At 41.2% G+C, this 22,372-nt stretch overlaps 1 protein-coding gene across 4 annotated transcripts in view; it reads right to left on the reverse strand.

Moving 5' to 3' along the window:
* fbxl2 (F-box and leucine-rich repeat protein 2) overlaps nucleotides 1-21,668 on the reverse strand; it is a 60,747-nt gene extending 39,079 nt beyond the window's left edge. For 2 of the 4 annotated variants that reach the window (XM_088602032.1, XM_088602030.1), the window contains exons 1-2: nucleotides 21,131-21,668; nucleotides 3,373-3,434 (exon numbers count right to left, since the gene is read on the reverse strand). In XM_088602032.1, the coding sequence (XP_088458158.1) occupies nucleotides 3,373-3,421 (49 nt within the window). In that variant the 5' untranslated portion in view covers nucleotides 3,422-3,434; nucleotides 21,131-21,668. Of the gene's footprint in view, nucleotides 1-3,372; nucleotides 3,435-6,863; nucleotides 7,058-21,130 lie in introns of those variants that run through there. The other 2 variants (XM_088602034.1, XM_088602031.1) reach the window with 2 other exon arrangements.
* Nucleotides 21,669-22,372: the final 704 nt, after the last annotated feature.

The following is a 22,372-nucleotide window of genomic DNA, read 5'->3' on the forward strand; positions in this document are numbered from 1 at the left end:
ACCAATTTAGGTGTGCTGCTTTCACATACCAGAAGCTCCAGTTTCAGAAAGAAAAGATAGGATCATGTTTTTTGTCCAATGCAGGTGTTTACCAATACCTTTCACTAACTGAATATTGGCAAAAGTAATCATTCTTGTATTATTTTTATAATGCTCTTGCATCTGTTGAGGCACATGCTAAAATAATATTTATTGAAGTGTCACTTGTAACAATAGTTTAAATATAAAATCAAATTTTGGCATGATGAGGTTTTCATTCTAGTGTCTTTTAAACGTCTTTATAGTGGAATAATCCTGAATTTAAAGAGTCATTAGTGCTTACAAGACAATATTGGTTGTGAAGCTTCAACAAGACTTAAAATTGAAACATATCAATAACAGACTGGATAGAACATTGATTGCATAAGCAATAAATTAGGTCCAAGAGCTTTAAAAGTCTGATTTTCATGCATGCTTGATTTTCAAAGTGAAAGCAATCAACTTGGAAGCATACCAGAAAAGACACTCAAAGAAAACTTGAAAACCCTGCATTGTAATTAGTGAAATGATTTCAATATGAAAAGACATACAAACTAAGGCATTGAGCCACCTACAACAATACTGAGATACATGTTTTTGTGTAATGAACATCTGTACACCCTTGTCACGAACAGCTAGCACAATACATTTATATCCATGATGACCCATTGGGACTATTGGATAATATTGGTTAATATTGCAGTGCCAAGAGTCTGAACAATTTCTCTGATGGTCATTTTCTTTCCTCTTCTTCTTCTTCTTCTTCTTCTTTTTCACAGCCTCAGTCCCAGACTGTCCTGGGGTCAGCTGCTTTGGTTGCTCTTCTCCATTTGTCTCTGTCGAGCACATCTTCCTCACTCACTTCACACACCTCCATATCTTTTCTCACACAACCTATCCATCTCTTTCTAGGCCTGCCTCTTCCCCGTTACCTTCCACCTCTAATTCCATTACCCTCTTTGTTACTTCCTCAACGTCCCTCCTCATGATATGTCCATACCACCGTAACCTCGCCTCTCGCATCTTCTCAACCACATCCACCACCCTACGTCGTCTACGGATTTCTTCATTTCTGATCTTATCCTTCATTTTCTTTCCTCTCAAATTTCCAAATGACCTTCTTTTCTGTCACAGTGAGTTCTCTGGACTTCATGTTGGCTTTTGCTGACTAATTCAAGTGCAAGCGGTTTCAAAAGGCCTCAGCCTAGACCTCCACAGCTCTGTAATGTGTGTGAGATGTATTGCCAACGTGTAACTCCTTGGCAATTAGAAACGCCTGTAAACCCGTTTGTCCCAATACTCATGCTCATCTAAAATGTGGGGCATTGAACAAAATAAAAGTGCTGTTGTTGTATAATGGTAAAACATTTATGCATATTTATGCAAATACCATCAGGTAAAAGGAGATATTCCCTGCTTTTGTCTCATATTCATCTTGTGATTTGAAATCCAAATTTCCAGAGCATACAGCTATAATGGGCTAATTTGAACTCTTTACTTTTGTATATCCATGATGACCTGTCAGGACAGGTAAGGAATTCTGGAAATCTCCCTTCTTTTCAGAAGTGGGAATAGTATTGGTTGGCATGGACATGCGTCTTTTTGGCTCGTGTCGTTTGCGCAGATTTCGAGCTGTGAACATCAGTCTCCGAACCAGACGAAGCCTTTCGAACTTGGAGCCCTTGACACGAGGAGCGAACAGCAAGGCCCCAGGTGGGAGATGGTTAAGCAATAAAAACAAAACGATGTTACTGTATAAGCTACTCAATGAATAGTGAAAAGGACATTTTTAAAAACAACACAAAAAACAGACAGGGTGTCATTCGAGAAAGCCCATGTGCTACTGAATTAGCTCTGATTACCAAATGAAAGGCACTTGTGAGCAGAGGGTGGAGAGGAGTCTTCTGCACTCCAGAACTGCACAATGAGTCTGCCTGTACTGTGTCACACAGAGCACATGTGACCTGCATTTCAGCCAAGAGGTTAGAGGCAGTCTAGAGATCCTCATTTTGGGCAGCCTCCAAAAACAACACACAGCTCAGTGTTTAAACAGACTCCTTCCCTGGTATTCTTGAAAAGGTTCCCTGTACTCTATCTCCACCACATACACTGTTATTTTATCCAAGTCTGTTTCCCATAGTTTGCAATATGGCTTTCTTTCACCATGAATGTAATTAATATAAAGCTTCTTTTCTTAGATAAAATGGTCACTTCATCTAAAAAGGTCTTCCAGGTCATTGCACATTTGCACCTGGAGTGAAAGGGATACATTTACCAATCTTTTTGCCTTCTCTGCACCGGCTTCCTGCATACTTCAGGGCTGATGTAAGGTTATTAATTTAGAATTTCCCTAATCGCCTCCTGAGGTTTCAGGATACTGGACGGCTGTGTCCCTAGATGAAAATAAAGCAAGAAAAAGCCTTTGCCACAGTTTTTGTCTTAACGCGAGCTTTCTCCTTTAACCTAGTTACTTTTGTATCCTTCTTTTGCTATTTCTATTTAAAGCATATTAATGTTTGATACATATTTTTCCTGCACGCACGTAAGGATCTACATAAAAGATAACATTATGTTGCTATCCCAATGTCATATAAAACATAACTCACATACAGGAGGGTGGGCAAGGAATTCGGTTACTTATTTTTTTTCTTAATACATCATAAATGGCGCTGCAGTAGATTCTCTGTCTTAACAGGTGAGGATGTTAACAATGTCCTTCTAAAGGTGACAAATGGATTCCAAAGGTACCACTCATGTGAAGCTTATTCCCTTTTTACAGTTCCTGAAGCCCTTTGTGGTCACCATGCCCTACTGCGAGAACAATCGTCGAAATAAGGCTCCCGAGATGAACCGCTTCCCAGTCCTGTGGAATCAGCAAACGTACTACAAAGACACGAACAGCATTGACAACTCTCTCAGCTACAAACCCTGGGACCTGCACTGAAAACACAAGCACAGACCCAACGACCAGCCATCTTCCAGCTCAAGGGCAAGTTCAAACATTTTCTTAACCCACAACAATATATTCCAAAAGATATGGTGGGAATGACAATCACATTATGAAGTGTGACACTGAAGTCACCCTTGCCTCATTTTTTGCTTTGGGAATTAAGAAACACAATCCCCCAAATATCCTTGAATTCTTCCAGCCATCCGGATTATTCCTATCCTCTTTAAAACACATTTATGATGCCAGAACCTCTCCAGGAACCATGAATATATTTTACACTCGTCTTCCTGAACTTTTGCCGATAACCTTCCAAGACGCTATTTTTGGCCTGCTACAAGCCAGCACAGCATTCTCACTGGAATGGATTAGCGTTCCTAATTACTTAAGAAGGATTAGACACTCACCTAAGGAGAAGTTCCTTTGGAAGCTTTTTGTTAATGGGTGCCTCATCATTGTTTGAGAAAACCTGGGAAAAAAAAACGTAAAACAACATTATCAACAATGAGGGAAAAAAAAAAACAGCTTTCTGAAGAGCGGAAGGTGGAACAAGCTTTATTTAAAAGCAGGCTAGATCATGTGCGTAGTGTGGAAGCTCGTTTACAAGACCTACCAGACAGCCACAAACACGATGCATTGCAGATGAGCCGAAAGCTTTTGCTAACCACTGTGGTAGCCGCAGTGTGATGTGCAATTAAATAGCTCAGTGGGAAGGGTGTGCGCTAGTGACTGAGACCTCCACTCATTAACTTTTGGGTTAGCAAATACATCCCTAATGCATTCACTACAGATGTTACAATACATTACAGGCCGAAAAGTTTTTTCGGGTTACTTATACACCGCTTATCAGTGCAACGATGACATGATTTCTTTCAAGGCATTTTGGTTTAAAAACTGCTTCTCCAATGTTGAAGTGAATTATTAACTCCCATTATTCGAAAGCCAATTGAGCAGTTGTGCCACCACATTAATATGTGACCAAAACCAGGCCTAAATTTGTTCTTGATTCTCTCACAGAAGGAAATCAATCTGTTTTCCTACTGGCAAGATTCAGGTGTGCAAAGCATATTCAGTGTGTTAATTGTTAACCACTAGCATTCAGCTTTACAGGGAATCATAAGGCAAGACAAAAGTCTAAAAAATTTCATGATCTGGATTCTAGCTGTATCCATTCGGTTTTTCACCTGCCATGAGTCTAAGAGAAATAAACATATGTCCTATATTTTAAAATAGTAAAAAAATAATATAAAGTAATGGAATAACAGGAATCCTGTTAAATCCTATCTGAACAATGTCAAAGAAGATTCCACTTATTCAGTAACAATGTGGGCATTACAAAGCCGTTTTTTTTGTAGTTTATAAGGTTTTTTACATTCCACAGGATCCACGGTGTCTGATTAATGGATGCTTTCAGAGTTACGAAAAAGAAACACAAACTAAAATACTAAAGCTGCCAATACACGTTTTAAGGTTTTTACTGGAAAACAATAGAACAATGCTCATATAATTCGATTTCAGCCTAGGAGGACAGCACAGAAAAAAACCTCCAAGCCTTAATGAACCACCATTACTTAAGTGGCCTCTGTGTGCCACAATAGTAGTTCTCATGATTTCAGGACAAAAACATCGGTTTTGGTGAGGTTCCTTAGTTGGGGAGTGAATTTCAAGGGGAGAAGCATGAAGACCAAGGGGCTTTCCGAGAAAGTCTGGGATAAAGTCTTTGAAAGGCACAGATTACGAGAAAGGCAGAAAAAAAAATATCAAAGTCTCTTAATATCCCCGGTAAGCCCAGCCTACTCAATCATCTATAAAAAGGAAGGTGCATCATACCACCCAGATACTGACAGCTTACTGAGCAGCTGGGAAAGGAGGAAACTAGTGAGTGGTACCACTGCAAGGCCAACAAGAACCAGAGTGCAGGGGCTGAGATGGGAGAAAACTGCATCAGTCAACAATATCCTAGTAACTCCACAAAGCTGGCCTGTATGGCAGAAGCAAAAAACAATCTCATATCCCGTAGGGGCTTGGAACACAGCACCTGAATGATCTGGCAAAAGCCAGCAGCCATATCACCCTGCAACTCACACCTGGGAACCCACTGGAGCCCAGCAGGTGTGAGCCTGGTCAGTCCCTGGATGGGAGACCTCCTGGGGAAAGCTAAGGCTGCTGCTGGAAGAGGTGTTAGTGGGGCCAGCAGGGGGCGCTCACCCTGCGGTCAGTGTGGGTCCTAATGCCCAAGTTATGCCCCTAATGCCATTTGTAAATGCGATACCACAAGACCGGGATGAATAGTTTTGCACAAGTTAAAGCATGAAGAGTATCTGTGGAGAATTAAGGGAATGGTGGACAAGAAGGCTGTGTATATCATCAAAATCCCATTTCCCATTATACTTGTTTTTATTTCCCGGGCAAACTCCTGCAGAGCTCACTATAGCAGATATTCTGACTGATAAAAGGCAGAAACACCGAACAATACAGACCAACGCATAAAAGGACAAACACAACAAGACTGCCTCACAAACCTAAAGAGTGATGTAAATGTTTTCGGCTTTTGATTTCTTCAGCTATTTTATAATATACAATGATAAAATATACAATGCAGTGTTTAACATGAAGCCATTCAGTATTCAGGAGACAGCAACCTTAAGAACAGAGAACCTTACACAAAGTCAGGGGCTGTTTCAGTATGAAGGAAATATCGCAGCAGATCAAACCTGGCAATGCAAGAGTCACCAGTCAGACACAGGAAGGATGTAGTGCTAAACAAAATGTGGTGCCCACAAGCTTGCTTGCCGACATTTACTGAGCACAAAGGTCTTTTAAAGCAGCACATGTGTGGACTGTCAAAATCAGAGCCTCCCAACTGCAACCTGTAGCTGACAACTATCATTCTCCCTACAGCTCCGATCTCAGCCCTTGGTTTCCATACAGTTACAGTTGTAAGTCAACACAGCAGAGATTAGCGTTTCCCTGAATCCAATCTGTTCAGCAGATATGGTACAGAGTTTAACAGGGGTTTATCTGGCTCTGAATGTATTGCAGGAAAAAAAAACAAACAAGGCGCAACAGATCAACAGAGGAAAAAAAACAGTAATCACTACTCCATCTGACACAGGGAAAAAGACTAGGCTTTAACAAAATATTGTGAGTAACTGAAGTATATAACAGACAACAACTGAAAGAAATCTTATTTTATGAATAATCCACTCCTTAAAGCTATTATTAAGAAAGTCACTTATAATTTGGATGTGCATAATGAAATCAAATCATGAATATATCCGCCTTATATTATTAAAAATGACTAATGTTCAACAAATACAGTGGAGTACTGCTGTAGAATGTTGTAAAGGGCTAAAGAGATTTCCAAAAGAAAGAACATTTATTAAGAGTTGCTCACTCATACGGTTTGAAATTTGAAGTCTATAGTGCTATCCTGGAATGTATCTACAGTGTCCTCTAATGCTAATTCATAAAGCCCATTTATTCTATAGACGGAGTCATAAAACAATTGGAGTCTGTCGATGATATTTTTTTCTTAAGGCCCTGTTAGTGGTCATTGGGAGTCTTGTTACAATGGCAAGAATGATCATTACACCGACATACAACATTTATTCCAAATATTCTGAAAGTTCAGCACAATTCTTTTCCCCAGATATTTACGATATAATTAAACACAACCAAGCTGCAAAAAATTCTAAAGCAGCCCCTAAAGCACCAAACGATGCACACCTTCAACACTCCGAAATTCACACAGTCAGCAGCTCGCCCCTGACTGCTAGACTCCTGTCACGGTCTTTTTCAAAACAATCTGCCACCTACACCCCTGTCCCCATCGACGCACCAACAGGAACTGTCGGAATAAATCAGGAGTGATTTAAGCGAGATAAACCAAACGTACCTGAGAAGCCAGCAACTGAATAAAAACCAGCTAATGAACAACGCAGCTGTGGTTTAGTTTAAAAATTGATTCAAAATGCTGGTGCGCTGAGTGTGTACTGTATCACACACTGGGTAGCAGACAGCGGGTCAGGATGCCTAAAACAAAATATATCGTCCCTGCTGCATTATCTCAGCTTCGGTGCCACCCAAGGTCGAGATAATCCAAATTGCAAAGCAGCCCAGCGCCTCTGAACTGTGACAACGGCCCTCAGCAACTTCACTATCTCCAGAGCTCCAGGGCTGCGCTGCGTATGGGACTGGGGTGTGCGTTCAGGTCTTCCTGTTTGAAGAAAGATAAAGACAGACGTCCTGCTGTAAGCGCACTAAACGCGAGAACGGAGGCTTTGAAAAACAGCCTTTCCTGCAATTCATGTGACGGCTGTGGGAAAACGGGCGAAACATGAGGATTTTGTGTTTGATCACGTAGCACTGTTGCAGCTTCACCGCGACCCTGAACTGCGTTAAGCAGTTAGAAAACGTCTAGATGGATGGAGTTTTTGTTTGGTAAAACAACCGGGGATAATAAATACAAAATCCACCAAATGTTTATTTTCATTGTTTTAATCACTTTATTTGGTATAGTTCCCTTCGCAACACTTTGTCACAGAGCACTTTACGGATTTTTACACTAGTAAACAAAATAACACTTGCTGATCATTGGGCACAGAGAAGAGGAAAACAAAAACTCCCAGTGTGAGACACGAAACCTCTGGGGGTACCAACAAATTCCCCCTCCGGGCAGTGGGTTTGTGGTACATTCCACATTTGCACAGTTTGGCCTAATCATGCTAATGAATTGCAAACTACATGCAAATGGAAGCACATTTAAAACTTTAAAGCCATCACACACTCATGGATATCAGAATTGCCATAAAAGTGAAATGACACATATTACTCACAAACCAAACTGCAACTCTTAAGTCTGTATTATTTTAGGAAAAACTGTTTAGATTTATGAAGAACTTTTCCTCACTCAGAATGTTTTATAACAACGCCCCCAACTCGAAACAAAAACTCTCTTTCAAGCACAGGCTCCTCTGGAGACCTTATGGAGCTTTTAAGTGACTGTTACATATACACATTGATTATTTCCAGAGCCAAAGATTCTGGTTTCATTAAATATTTTACAAATATTGTGATCTAAAAAGAAAGAAGAGTTATTGGATATACTGCCAAGATAACTGACAGAATACTTGGACATCCAACAAAACACCAAACAAAAATTGTGAAAAGGAAATTGTTGCACAGTGAATTCTAAATTAAGCACATACAGTTGGTTGACACAACAATTGGAGCTGCAGCTGTTCCAGAGATCTTGAATATGACAGGGAAAATGTACATTATAAAGGAGTTTCAGTCCCACAGAATATATATTTTCCACTTTCCCCAGTAGAAAGCATTCTTCCCACAGTGACCATATAAAGTCAAATATGTCCAGCTGAGCAGTGCAAAGGAATTTAAAGAACTCAATAAAAGGCATATTTAAGAAAGCCATTATAAATTTATGCTAGGCCTTTTATGCTGCCTCTCTTTACATTTCTCCCTTGTTGAAAACCAAGTACTCTATCACAGAGATCCTCAAACCAGGTATCTTGGTGCCTGAGGTATATGGCCACATATTCTTGGTGTTGGCCAGATTGCTTACAGGAAGTATTACACTAAAAGCCTGAGTTTTTTCTAAAAAAAAAAAGCCACTTCAAGGATCACCTGAGAAACCTTCCCTAGAATTCAACACAACCAGCTACATAAACTGGCACCTCAAATATATCCCAGTTGAGAGAAAAAATGTATACGAATAGGAAAAAAGAACATGAAGATTATGGTGTGCTCAACACATTTCAGTCGCATCAGAAAGTGCCTTAGAACTGCGCATTTTGTACACAGAAGGTATTGAAAATCTCATTAGAGATCTTTTTAATGCTGAGTGTTGGGCTGATATTGTATCTAGTGAAACATTTTCTTCACTGATTACATTTACAATTCCCTCTTGTTAAATCCAACCACATAGCCTTAATTAGACAATTTCAACACACATGGGTCAGACTTGGACAACTGTACGTAAATGCAGGACCTGTGAATTTCAGGATCACTCGCCCTATATTCAATTATATTCTAACAGAACCAAACTGATCAGTGGTGCATGCCTGCTGTTAATGAAACACATCCCTTATTGTGGAAAACACATAATTTGCCCTGTTAAACTGTTTGTAATTAAAACCTTTATTTCTATGCTTTGCCTTGTATGATTACCTTACTAGGAGCAATACGTTTGCCACATACAGTATTTAAAACTCTGCTAAGGTATTTGCTAAGGCCTGCACTTACAGTGTGTCCCTTTCAGACGAGCTTCCTTACAATCACGAACACTGAAGCATGTCAGTATAACACATTATTCTTGTGTGACTAAACCTGTCATTCTTACACCAAAAATATGGATATCCAACTAGGATCTTTGAATGAAAGAAATAACAATGTACACTTTCATAAATCGCACATTGTACTTTATGACAAACCTGTACAGACTGCTAACAAAGCATGTTTCTGGGCTTAAAGAGCTGTGGAGAAATGTTGGCCCTTCAGCCCACTGCTTGTCAGGATAGGCTCTGGGACCCCTGCTACTCTGAATTGGAAAAAGCAGTTAGAAAACAGATGGACTGTATATTAATGGATAAATAAGACTTTCTGGTGCAATTCCTGATTCATTTATTTGGTGAAAAATCAAGTTACCATTTGTTGTTATGCTAATGGCTACAAGCACATGAGGAAAGTATGTGGTGTCACATAATTGATGTTTCAGCTCTTGTCTAATTCATCTCTGTTTTACTGAGCATTTACCATCACTTTTTGAAAGAGAAAAATGAAGCTACAGCAATGGGTCAGAAACCTTGCCTGAGAAGAATTAGTATTCTGATGACTCACCTCTGTTACAGTATTGCGAAATCTAGTATTACCATATAGGCAGAATCTGTAATCACCTTCATCAGGAAGACAATTATTGTTATTAATATTATTACTATCATCATCATCTGCGCTATCACTCAGCTGACTTAAAGTTGTCAATTAACCATACCAGTTCCCTGGAGACATACAGTCTCACCACCCTAATTCTTAAGAATTAATTAAGAGACGTTCAGACACTTGGAGCAAACGTATCTGCAATGTTGCGTTTCATGGGCAATTTTTGTTAAATATTCCATGCGGGGGTGAATTTGCATAATTATTCAAAAAACCTCCCCCAGAGTTCTGAAAATAAAACTCAAAGTTTGCGATTACAAACATTCTCGGTCAAAAGGGTGCCTTTTCTTAAGACTAACTTATAGAGGATAACCTTTGTAAAAAAATATTTTGATGTCCAAATATATCTTTAAGAAACATTTTATTTTCTCCTTTTGGAGAGAAAACATAGGGCATCATTATAAGGGGGTAGACAGTGGTGAATTTAAGAAGGCACCATGGTAAAACAAGACAAGCGATTCTTATGGCAGAGTTCTAAGTAATGAAATACAGCCCTAATAAAATCCTGATAAAGTCAGATCAATAAGATCCCACACTCCAGAACTGAACTGCTCTTCCAGTACCAACCAGCTCTGGGATAATCTCAGATTCAGAGAGGATTTAGACAGTGAACACCCTGTTTGACAGCAACAAAACTGCCAAGCTTTTGCCCATTAAAAACAAATAAAACACTTTTAATCTGCACACACCTAACAATGCATCAAAGACACAGTAACCACACACAGCATATACACTGCGACTACGGCACACCAGTTTAGGAAGATCACGTTTTAGAAGCAAATGAAATTAATCTTACACTGCAATGAAAACGTGTCATAACACTGAAATCTGCAGGCTGTACTGTATGGACACTGCACTGCTAATAAGCTGCAGCAAAAACTCTGGGACTCTTCAAACTTATTAACAGCATAAATAATATTTTTAAAAATGCAGTCAGTAGGTATTTTGTCAACTCTAAAGCCTTTACTCCTATTTTTATTTTCTGTTAGCATTTCTATTCTTCTTTCGTGTGACTCTGGTCTCCAGCCAGTCCTCCAAGCCTGTCCACCCTCTATGGCTGATAGGGTCTTCTCCTGCTGCGCCCCAGAGCTCTGAATTCTATCCCCAAGGATATCCGGGAGTCACCTACCCTGAGCGCTTTCAAATCCAGGCTTAAAACCCTCTTCTTCAGAAAGGCTTTTACTTAATCAGTTCTGTGTTTGCCCTTTCCTACTTCCTGTGCACTCAAAACCCTTGTCTTTTGATTTTTCTAATTCTCCATCGTTGTTTATTTTTACTGTATTTCTACATTACGATTGGCCCTACCTGAAAATGACCTCAGACAAAGGATCTTTCATTGAATCAAACAAACATTGCAAAAAGTACAAGTCGTGTCCAAAACAATGTCATTGAGCGCATGTAACCATTAATTATGTGTATAATGTATCCTCAATCAACTCTAGAACAAGCAATTATTGTTAAGGAACGGGGGTAAAGTGTAAATTTGCAAAAATCAGAAAGAAGCTTCTAGGCAAATGAGTCACGGCTACTGCAGCTAGAGAAGGATTTACATCAGGGCAGCCTAAGACTGTAATCCATCTTCTGTTTATCATACAGCAGGTTTCAGAGTGACCTCCAAGCCTGACTCCAAGCACACGGCTTCAAATCCTATAGCAGTGACAGCTTTCAGAAATAAGGCAGGGACAGTTACTACTGTTCTCAAAACTTTACAAAGAAACACACATCAACATGGCAAAGACAGGGCTAGAAATCCACCTCACCTTCCCCAGTCGATGAAGAATTTTCACAGGGTATATCACACAACTGATAGAGTGTGGAGAGTAGAAGCCACAGACACACACACACTGTGCCTTGCAGAAGTATTCAGATCTGTCACATTTTGTAGTAATGAAGCAGCGAGTAGCATCTGTTATACAGTAAAACCCTCAGTGTCACGGACTTCGGATTTAACAGGCAAAATCTGCAAATGGGGAGTTTTGTAAAACCCCTGACTTTCCCCGCAATAATGGGAAAATGCACGATTAAATTAATTAATTTAGGGGCACAAAATGACCTTGACAAACCACACAATTATTTAGCATTTTATCTATTTCAGTAAACGTTTACCTTCATAGCAAAATGGACATTTTATCTAAATTCTCCCTGAACATGTGCCAACGTATTTCTGACCATGTAATAAAACCTTAACTACCTATTAACATTTTTTACCTATTAAAAAACAAATTAACTTACAAAGCAAAAGAATGAATGGAACCACAGAAGAGAAAGAAATAAAAAAAAAACACTTAAAACGTTCACCTCTCCCACACATGGTTCTATAATAATTAATAAGTTGAAGATATAAAAGAAACAGAATATATATCAACGCATCTCTGGAATTAAAAAAAAAAAACTGTAATGCCAAAGATATTCCAAATACGGGGTACTGCTCTCAGGTTATTCAGTGTTTCCATTTATGTACACCATTTTCAATACTGATTTTGCAATATTCAACTTTAGCTGTAGCACTGATGTGAAAAACAATCTGTAGTTTCTCACCGCTACTGGTACATGCTTTCATTGTGGTGTTTGATACACCTATCGTGTAATAATCTTAATAGTTCAGCGCTTACATAAATGACTACAGTACATCTCCACTAGGCTTAATATAAAGCAAGCCGACAGCTTTGCAAAACGTAGGTCTGCTCTTTTAAAACCATGGACAACCAAGTGAAACGCGGCGTGATCTGAAGATGAAGCAACCCATAATTCCAGCAGCTGGGACAAATCTGGACATCCAAAGGGTTTGTGAGGGCAAGCAGTCTGCCTGCTGAACAGGCACTGCATCCAGTCAACTGTGCTTAAACTGCACTAAAAGCTGCCATAACATGCCCTCATACTCCTGAAGCACTGTCAGAGTCAAACAATGCCCTTGTCACAGACAAGATTTCCAGGGCTCTACAGTAGCTATTTTTGTAGCTCTGCTAGGTTTTCCCATTTTAGCAAAAATCCGAGATCGATAACAGATTAAAATATCTTCTACGTGTGTGGCAGCACAGCACCGTTGCTCGAAGAATGGACGAAAGTCATTTGCGCCACTGCATTACAGGGCCTTAAACTCTCACACTTCACAGAAACTCCACAGAAACCCATTTGTTCGATGCACACACAGCATAGTGAGCTGGACGCTAACTGCAGTCTGGGGATGCTTCGTCACTTGTCAGCTCGAAGAAGAATTCTTCAAACGCGGCCTCAGAGTGGTAAAGGATTCAGTATAGTATCTGAAGCACAGCAGTGCCGGCTCTCCTTGCTTGTGGAACTGGGCAGCAAGACCGGGAGACACACCCAGCCACCAGTTAATTACTAAGCTCTGATGGTCCCTTTTCTGGATTTGTAACGCAAAAAGAAGTGATCTCCGTATACTATGGCTCTTTTCTGTCTTCCTTTCTCCAATTCCAAGTCAGTCGGACATTTCATTTAATCAGTTTTAAAAGAAAACATCTTGGTATGTACATCTATTCAGAAAAAGCTGCATACAGTACCTCACACAAAAGTATCTGGTCCCCATTATTTAATCTGCAACTATTTATTAGTACAGCTCCTCCGTTTTACTAAACAGACATCTAACTTGCCGGAGAGCTACAGAAAGGGTTTTCATCCAGGCTGTGGGTCAGTTTACCCATCACGGTAATACACCAGGATCACACAACACTGCAAGACAAACTTGTTTAAAGAGAGAAGAAATGGTCTTTTCAAAAGAAAAGGTTATTTTTCTCTTGCGGGTTCTTGAAGAAGCCAAGTGCTGTATATCACCGCTTATAAAAAAAAAAGCATAACATCAGCAAGAACACATACTGTATTTCCCCTGAAACAGCAAATAATAGAGACTACTTTTTGTCCTGTGACTAAAGGCTCATGACTGCTGGAGCCCAAACCACAGCTTGAGCAAAGGCACATAAAAACAAAATGAGAGAAAGTTAAATACAGCGGGGATCGCTAAACAAGTGGTCAAGAGAGCACTACTCAGTCACTGAGACAAGAGCCAATTTATGATCACAGTAATCCAATAAAGCTATAGCTGGATGTGGACAGTGAAAGGCAGTCTTGGGGGAAATGTTTGCACACCATATCTTTTCAATGCAGTGTGAAAGAATAATTGCTTAAAATTGAAAATTAAAGTGTTTAATTAATTATCAAACATAAGTAAGCATTCCTTAATATAATACTAATGTTATTTTTCACAATACATTTCCATTTATTTTCCTTACCTATAGGAATATATATTCCATTCACGTTTTCTCTGATTTTATTTTGCTTGCAATTCACCTCGTGTCTTTTCTTCCTGTGAAGTTACCGTCTGTTTTTTTCATCCGGCTATGTTCGCGAGAGGGTCATATTGTTTTGCCTATGCGCCAATTACTGTGGTCCAGTCAAAATGTTTCAGTTGTCAACTCCTCATCTGTACACGTCCAGTCTGTGATGAAAAGCACATCACAGCACTGCTGTCAGGGTGTGACTGGTGGATTTGGGGTGTATAAACACACCTGTGCCTCATCCCAAACATGAAAGAAGACGAGGGAAATAGTGACAAGACCAGATTCAGGGGGTACTGACTGTGGACTGTGGGCGAGACTCCATTAACCAGCCTTCTGCTCTATAGGGAAAAAGGGTCATATCGCCTCCTGCAGGCATTCAGGTGCTAAATGTTATTATGTTACCATTTTTGTGTAGAATTAATTTTCCTGTAGTCTACACGGCATTATGTCCTGGGCCTCTGTCTTCTTTTCAAATCGAGGTAAAAGAAATGAGTCTTACAAAGGGTAAAGCATGCTTAAGAGTTAAATTTTATATTTCAACATAAAACAGTCTCTTAAATGTTGACAAATTAATTAACGTCCATGCCACATGTACCAAAACCTGGCCTTATTGCTTAATTTAATCCCAGGATTAAATGGTATTGTATTTGTTTTAATCCTACATATAACCCTATCATGAACCCCAGATGAAACCCTATTATATGTAACTATATCTAATAAGGCAGCAGTCGTTCATACCTTGAATAATACAGCCAGTATCTGAAAGCGCACCAGCACTGCAGTCGATTGTTATCTCAAATGGCATAAACAGTAATTGTTCTGACACAGATGCCAGATGGGAAGTATGGCAGATTTGGAAAGGGTACAGATACAAATACACACGGGCTATACAACGTCACATACAATTTCCCGCCATTGTATCTCATGTTGTAATGTCATGCTTTCAAGACACACAAACAAAACACAAAATTAAAAAGCGACAGAGGGACTTGGGATTCACAGTCAATTCAACGCCTCTGCTTGGTCTTTATGCTTCATTTTTAATTTGCTGGAGAGTGTTGCATTGTTCTCAATGTACAGCAAACCCTCAGTTTAACTGATTAGTATAGGGCAATGGGTGTTTGTTATTGCTTATGTCAATTGTATCACTAAGTCAATATATACTGTATGTATGCTTCCTGGATCTTTTCACTTTTTGTAACAATTAGAATCAACACAGTCAATGAAAACTGTTCCTGTACCTTTTACGCCTTAAATATCCAAGCTCTTTATTTCATGTCGTAAATATCCTTTATGAAATTTGATTAACCATACAAGATGCAAACAACATACCTGATAAAGCAACAGACACACTCTTTTAGGGCACCATTGATACATTTTAAACCTATGTAGTATTTATTTTTACTTTGTTTAATATTTATACATTTCCCTGTTATTGTGTGGAAAGTCCAATATGTTTCTATTTTACAGACAATATTCCACTTTAGCAGATCCAAAGTCCGTTAAGCACCTCCATTTCTCTCAGATCGACTCTCCAACAGCTTTAACTACCCTGCTTGGCAAAGCCTCTGACCGACATTAGACAACCTTCTCCCTTTCTGTAAAAATGATCCATTCTTTGTCCGCCCCTCCAGCAATGCAGACTGTAAAAGTAAAATTTACAGCAACAAAAATGCTACCGAACTTGAACTTCATTCCTCTCATGGATTGTGGTAATCCATCCACAACTTTGCAGTACATGCCAAGCTAAAAAGGTTAATTTTCTAGTAGGAAATATTTTGCAAAAATGGTTTCAACACTAGTTTGTCAAGAGCAATGCATGAAATGTTGTTCAGCACGTGTGATTTATGACACTAAGATATCACAGACATGTTTTCAATTTGCAATGATTCTATCACACAACTAAAGTGGCTGTGTTTTTTTCATCAAAACGGGAACAAATTAACCAGATCATGACAATTATAAAAAACAGATGTATAAAAATGTCAGTCAGAAAGGACTACTGTGCTGTGCCTGATTAAAAATGAGCAATAATTAAAAGGTAATTCACATAAGTTAAAGCGTAGTAAATTGGTGTTTTTCAGTTCACATTCTAAGATGGTTTCAACCCAAATTTGATCTGCCTTGGTTGCAATTACTGTAGGTACTTGAAAAAATATTTTCTAACATGACATGTTGTAGCTGCTCCAAGGTCTAATAACCAAAAACTTCAGACAGATGAGTAATCAAAAAATATAACAGGAATTTACAGTATGTTTATCTTTTTTATGTTGTCTTATGTTGTTCTTGATCAAACATATCATTTTGCCTCTGCTGCCTACAGTACTGAAACGGAGAATATTAAATACTCATTACTGATTAAAGTTTAATTAGGCTTCAGTAATACCCTTGATGTAAATACTGAAGGTAACCTCACCTTAGAAAGGGACAGACAGCAGTACCAGATACACACACACTCACACACACTCACTGCAGAAAAAGAAACGGTAATGACAGGAACATAGAAAAAAGTAAAATAAAAATGGTTTTACAACATAATTATAACTCAGGCAGCCATAAGTGCACATTCTTTATGCACTACTGAGAACATGTACACCAAAATCCTAAATATATACATTCCTGGAGTTTATATAGCACTTTTAATCCTAAAAGGACAAAAAAGCATTTCTGAGTGTTTCACATACACAGTAAGATGAGACCCACTCCATCCTCCCCCGAGGTACAGCACCCCTACGATTGACACCCTGCTGCCATTAGGAACCAGCAGTCCCATCACACAGCAGATCAAGGGGAGAAGTGGGAAACTTGTTTCACCACTTGAATTAAGGAGAAACTATAGAAAGGCCCAACTGTACAAGCTAAGAGTGGAGTTCATTCAAAAAAAGGTTCACACCTCTACCTTTCTGTACAGTGCCCTATGACACTCATTACACTGGAGTAAGATTTCAGCTCCTACTACACAGTGTCCCCTGTCCCCATACTTGGGCAGTGATTTTGGAAATTCTGGTCCCTATGTCAGAGTGCCTCCTACTGGTCAACCAACACCACTAGAAACAATAACCTGGTCTTTCCTGGGGGGTTTCCAAGCACAGGACTGACATGGCTTAGCAGTACCTATCTTCTGATATGATCTGAGATCAAGCTGAAAGAAGTTAACAGTGCTAGTCAAGTCAGCATCTACAGACAACAGTTCTGGCCTTATTATTGCTTATCATGGCAGCACAGACACACTGGAAAGACACCAGCTACCAGTAACATTGGAAATGCATCAGTGTCTTTAACACATCCTCTTTAATTGTAAACACCCTGCAAATGTGTTTACCTTTTACACAGAGTTAGGATATCTTTGTCTTTTCCACTCATTAAAAATCAGGGTTCAGAAATTACACGGAGGGTGCTACTGGCTTGAGCTAAGCAACATTCAGGAAGAGACAGGGAGAAAGACAACGACTGAATAATAGGATCATCAGAAGCTATTGCACTGAAATGACGGAAGAAATGCAGTGATTACTTTTAAAAGTGGCGTGTGCTAGAAAACCCAACACCTAATTTACCAAACTTCAGACAACCATGAGCCACACAAGATCGGGCTTAAATAGTTAATAAACTAAGCTTAATTTTAGCACTGGAAGACAACAGGCCACAAAGTAACAATAGTACACTAAAATTGCTATATCCCTACTATTTTTTTCTCAGTAATTCAAACAAATCTAACAGTGAAATACAGGCCTACTTTACAAGACAAAAATGGCTTGTTGACAAATGATCTTTTAGGTTTCTACATTTCAAATCAAATACATCCACAACGTACCTACTAGTCTTAGTTCATAAAAGAGTTGGCATGCCACATGGTATTTCGTTGCAATTATTTCAAGCAGCATTTTTTTTTTTAATAGTGTGGACGTACTGTATTGTTCAAGCAAGTTTCAGGATTGATCAGCGTTTCAATAATTTTACTTCGTTATGAGGCATTAAAAGTCTTTGGCTGTTGTGATTTACAGTTCAAAACAACCTGCACCCCAGAGCAACTTTCAAAACAAAAAGGGAATAAAACATATGATCTCTTAAAGAAACTGATCAGGTGGTTATGATCCGGTCTCTTCTTTATTTAGAAATGAATAACTCTTGTTTTGTAATTTCCATTTAGCCCAGTTACAGTACACAATGGCTATTTCAATGCCAAAGGATGTGAAGAGACCACTTTAAAAACTGTCATGGCTTTTGGAAGGCTTGTACTTAAACATTCTAGTCTGGTTCCAGTCAGTAAACTGTGTCTGTTTGAAAAGCAAAGATTGTTTTCCTTTCTCATGGTCTAGGGTGTTAGATTCCACCAAATTTCAGATCCCCAGCCTACACCACTGTCCTCGGGAAACAGAAAGTCACTTCATTTGCCAGCTCACTCTGAATTTCCTAGGAGGAATTCCCGAACTGTTGACTTCTCAGCTTGTTTCTTACTAAAATCCCGAGCTTGTGCCAGACTGAAAGATGACAGATTATATGGTGAGCACTCAGGCTACAGTAACTCTTATTAGGCTTTCTGGACTTACTGTAAGTAGTTGGATTGCATTCTGCACGATAAATGAAGGAATGCATAACCTACCAGGTTTATCCACTGATACACTATGGTTAGAATGGTACTTAATCTGGTTAATATGATAAAAACTAGTCACAAGGAATTAAACTGTAAAAAAAACAAGTAATAGGTTTATTTCATGCTGAAAGAGAAGAAAAGAAACACAACGTTTTGGCTGTGGAGCCTTCTTCAGGTGTGAGCACGCTGTGTTTTCTTTCTTCTGTTTTCAGCATGGAATAAACCTGTTACTTGTTCCTCTGCAGCCTACACATGCTGACGCAGCTCCTCCCCAAGAATAAAACTGGCCTTAGATGGTTCATATTAGGTCATAGGACCTTAGATTGCCCATCTTGTTGGCACTACGTGACCTGGCTTGTAGCAGATTCTAACGAAGACAAAATTACATGCCAGGAAGCAGGCTGCCTTTCTCACACAGCAAGTTCAAAACAATAATGAGTGATCTCGTTATATTACAGCTATAACCAGATTTCAAACATACAGGCACTTAGGTATATGATCCTGTGCCTTAGTTTCACTTTCAAAATTGAGTTATGGCTTCCTTTAGATTAATTATTTCCTACCTCTGGACTTCAGAGTTCAGAATCTGGTAGGATTTCCGTTTGTTGAAATCGCCAGCAGTTGAAGGCTCTGGTGAAGAGACGGCCTGATCCAGTTAAATCTTAACTGGTTTAACTGGCGAAAAACTAATCCAGGTAAAGAGCTGTTTAGAGCTCAAGGGGATCTGTGGGAGTCAGGACCACGAGGGCCGGATCGCAGTTTCCCTACCTCAGATAAAAAAAGAAGCAATGGAAGTATTTCGATGAAAGTGATCATACGCTCTGTAAAACCTGTATCGCCTCTCTAGGCCAACGGACAGCTGTGTGCGTAGATTGTCAGTGTGGCACTGCCCTAGCCTGACAGGCCTGCGTTTTAACATTTCCCCAACCCCCGGGTGTGGTGTATGGGAAAAAAAGTGGTGGGGGCATCAGCCACAGAGCAGGGCAGTATGGAAGTCCACCCCTACATCTCTCTGAGGAATGGGCAACAGGTTTAAACACTGCAGAGTCTTGTGCTGATATTCAGGCTTGTTTACCTGTCACCCCAGGTAATCGGAGACACCCAAAATAACCTTTAAGCCGAAAAATGCCATTTTCTAGCATAACTTCTTGAGAATTCCTTCCAACCAGTGATAGTAAATGAGGGGGTGGGGGGGACTATATATATATATGTGATGTTGTTTAATAGGGTTTTGGACATGTAACTTTAAAATAACAACATTCTGACTGCATCACAACAAAATGATCAAGAGGCCTCGCATCACATCCACAAGCCCTGGTCCAATCTCGGCGCCTGTGTGTGTCGCACCAGACTGTCAGCCACTGCCGTGGAGGTACTACAGAAGGGTACACGGAGCTCACACCGCCGACGGGATGAAACCCCACATCCACAACCCACCCCCCCAAGATCACTGACAACCGGCTCCGGTCCGGGTCTAACGAATTCATTGAGCTGCGATGCACGAAGCACGGAGTATAAATGTTTCGGGAGCGTAAAGCACGGGATTTTCTCCAGCCTGAGTCGCTTCCCCCTCGCCTGCGTTTTATTTGCAAAGGCTGCACAAAGACCCCCCCCCCCCCAAAAAAAAACAAAACAAAAAAAAACAACCAACAGCCAGGGATTAATCAAAGAGGCGCAGCGTACGTCTAGTGGAAAATGAGCAGCAAATAACAAAAGCGGATGCAATCGGACACACACGCACAGGCGCCTTTTCTGTGCAGACCTGCCAATACTGCTGCTACCTCTCCTGACAGCGGCTTCACCAGTCTCCCTTCCCCGCACTGCTGTGGGGAACTGAACCCCATCACACAGCTTCTAACGCAAGGGACAGCCGGTTGAAAACAAAACGACACATTCGCCAGGATGTGTGGTGTGCGCGTCCGTGCAACATTGCGCACCGGGAAATCCTGTTGCGTTTATTTCGGGGTTTCAGATTTGGTTTGTTGTTGGGTTTGTTTGTGTTTTTTTTTTTCTTGTATGTGTGTGGGTGGGTGTGCGTTTGTTTAGCGTCACAGCTGGGTTAAGCAACATAAACAGGCGTCCGCGAAAGTACTGCCGATCCCGAACCCCCCCACTCCCACCCCTGACAGATGTTACGATGAACACGCAGCGGTGGCACCGGAGACGGCAGGGGTCCTCCTGCCTGGACACAGCCAAACAGGAGCCCAGCGGCCAGCGGACGCGCTGACAGCCGCCCCTCGCCTCGCCACCGCCGGCCCCGCAACACATGCGGGTCCGGCCGGGTTCCCCCCTCCCGTCTCCCAACCGGGGTGCACGGCAGCCTACCTCAAATCTGCCCTTGGTGATGCCGTTCATGTCAGCAGGCGAGCGGTCTGTTGTAGCGCCAGCACCAGCCTGCCACCAGCGCCAGCAGCCTGTGGCAGCGCCGTTCAACTGGTGGGTGATCTTATTTTACGGGGCTGCAATCGGAGGCACCCAGCCCCGGACGCGCACGCCAGCGGTACCCTCTCTCCCTGTTGCCCCCCCGATCGCCTCTTGCTCGTCTCCGCCGGGGGCAGCTCTCTCTGTCTCCCCGGGCTGGCAAAGCGGCGACTGCTGCTGCTGCTGCTACAGGGCTCGGAGAAATCCGTACTCTCCCGACCGTACCATCACACAGCCACAATAAAAATAATAACATGGAGGAGACGTCCTGCCTCTCTGACCTCACTTCCGCTTACTCTCCTAAGCCGATCACAAGACTATTGTGTGAGACGCCCAGCTCCCCTTTTCTCTCCGCCGCGTCCCACAATACTGTCGGGTGAAACACAAGGAGAGGCTCCCCGGGTGGTACCTGCTGTGCCCGACGCCGCCCGCTGTTTTTTAGGTACCAGGGGTGCTTTCGCAGGCACTGTGCTGGAGGAGAGGAGGGGAGGGGTGTGGTGACGTCATTTCTGCGGGAAAAACACGCGTGGCCGCTTTGTTTTGGTTGTGAGCAGGGCCGGACCGGGGGTCTCCGCTGCCCTCTTTGCGGCTAACGAGTGACCGCCGGACGCCGCCCCGGGGCACTGGACGCTGGTGTCGGTGACCAGCCCGTCCTCCCCTACCTACCCCACCCCACCTCGCCTCCTAGCTCTCCTCCACTCTAGACCGCGTCTTATCTCCGTCGGAAGCAACGCTTGATGGCGCCCCCGGTCCAGTTTATAGGCTGCTCAATCCCTACAGGAGCCGAAAAGCCGTGCCCTGTGGGTGTGTTTAGCTTTTTTATTCAGTCTGAAATGTTTAGCACGTAGGAGTAGAAATGTAAAAGAACTACCGTGTGTTCCAAAATGACATTATACCTTCTGCTAATTTGCGAGATCCCGTTTTCTTTTTTAAAATATTTTTTTTTTCAGAATGTGGAGCCGTCAGCTAGTCAGCTGTGATGGAGGGGTGCTATTCTGTATTTGTCCTAAAGCAAAGCCCGCACTTTAAAGTTTGCCAAGTATTTCGCCCGAATGTTAACGTTTTTGTTGCCGTCATGGTGAAAAGCCTACAGCTGTATTTCTGCAAGCGTGCAATGCAAGTGATTAACCTGCCGGGATTGTGGTA

Source organism: Lepisosteus platostomus, chromosome 12, assembly GCF_059453375.1.
Source record: "Lepisosteus platostomus isolate fLepPlt1 chromosome 12, fLepPlt1.hap1, whole genome shotgun sequence".
Taxonomy (NCBI): Eukaryota; Metazoa; Chordata; class Actinopteri; order Semionotiformes; family Lepisosteidae; genus Lepisosteus; species Lepisosteus platostomus.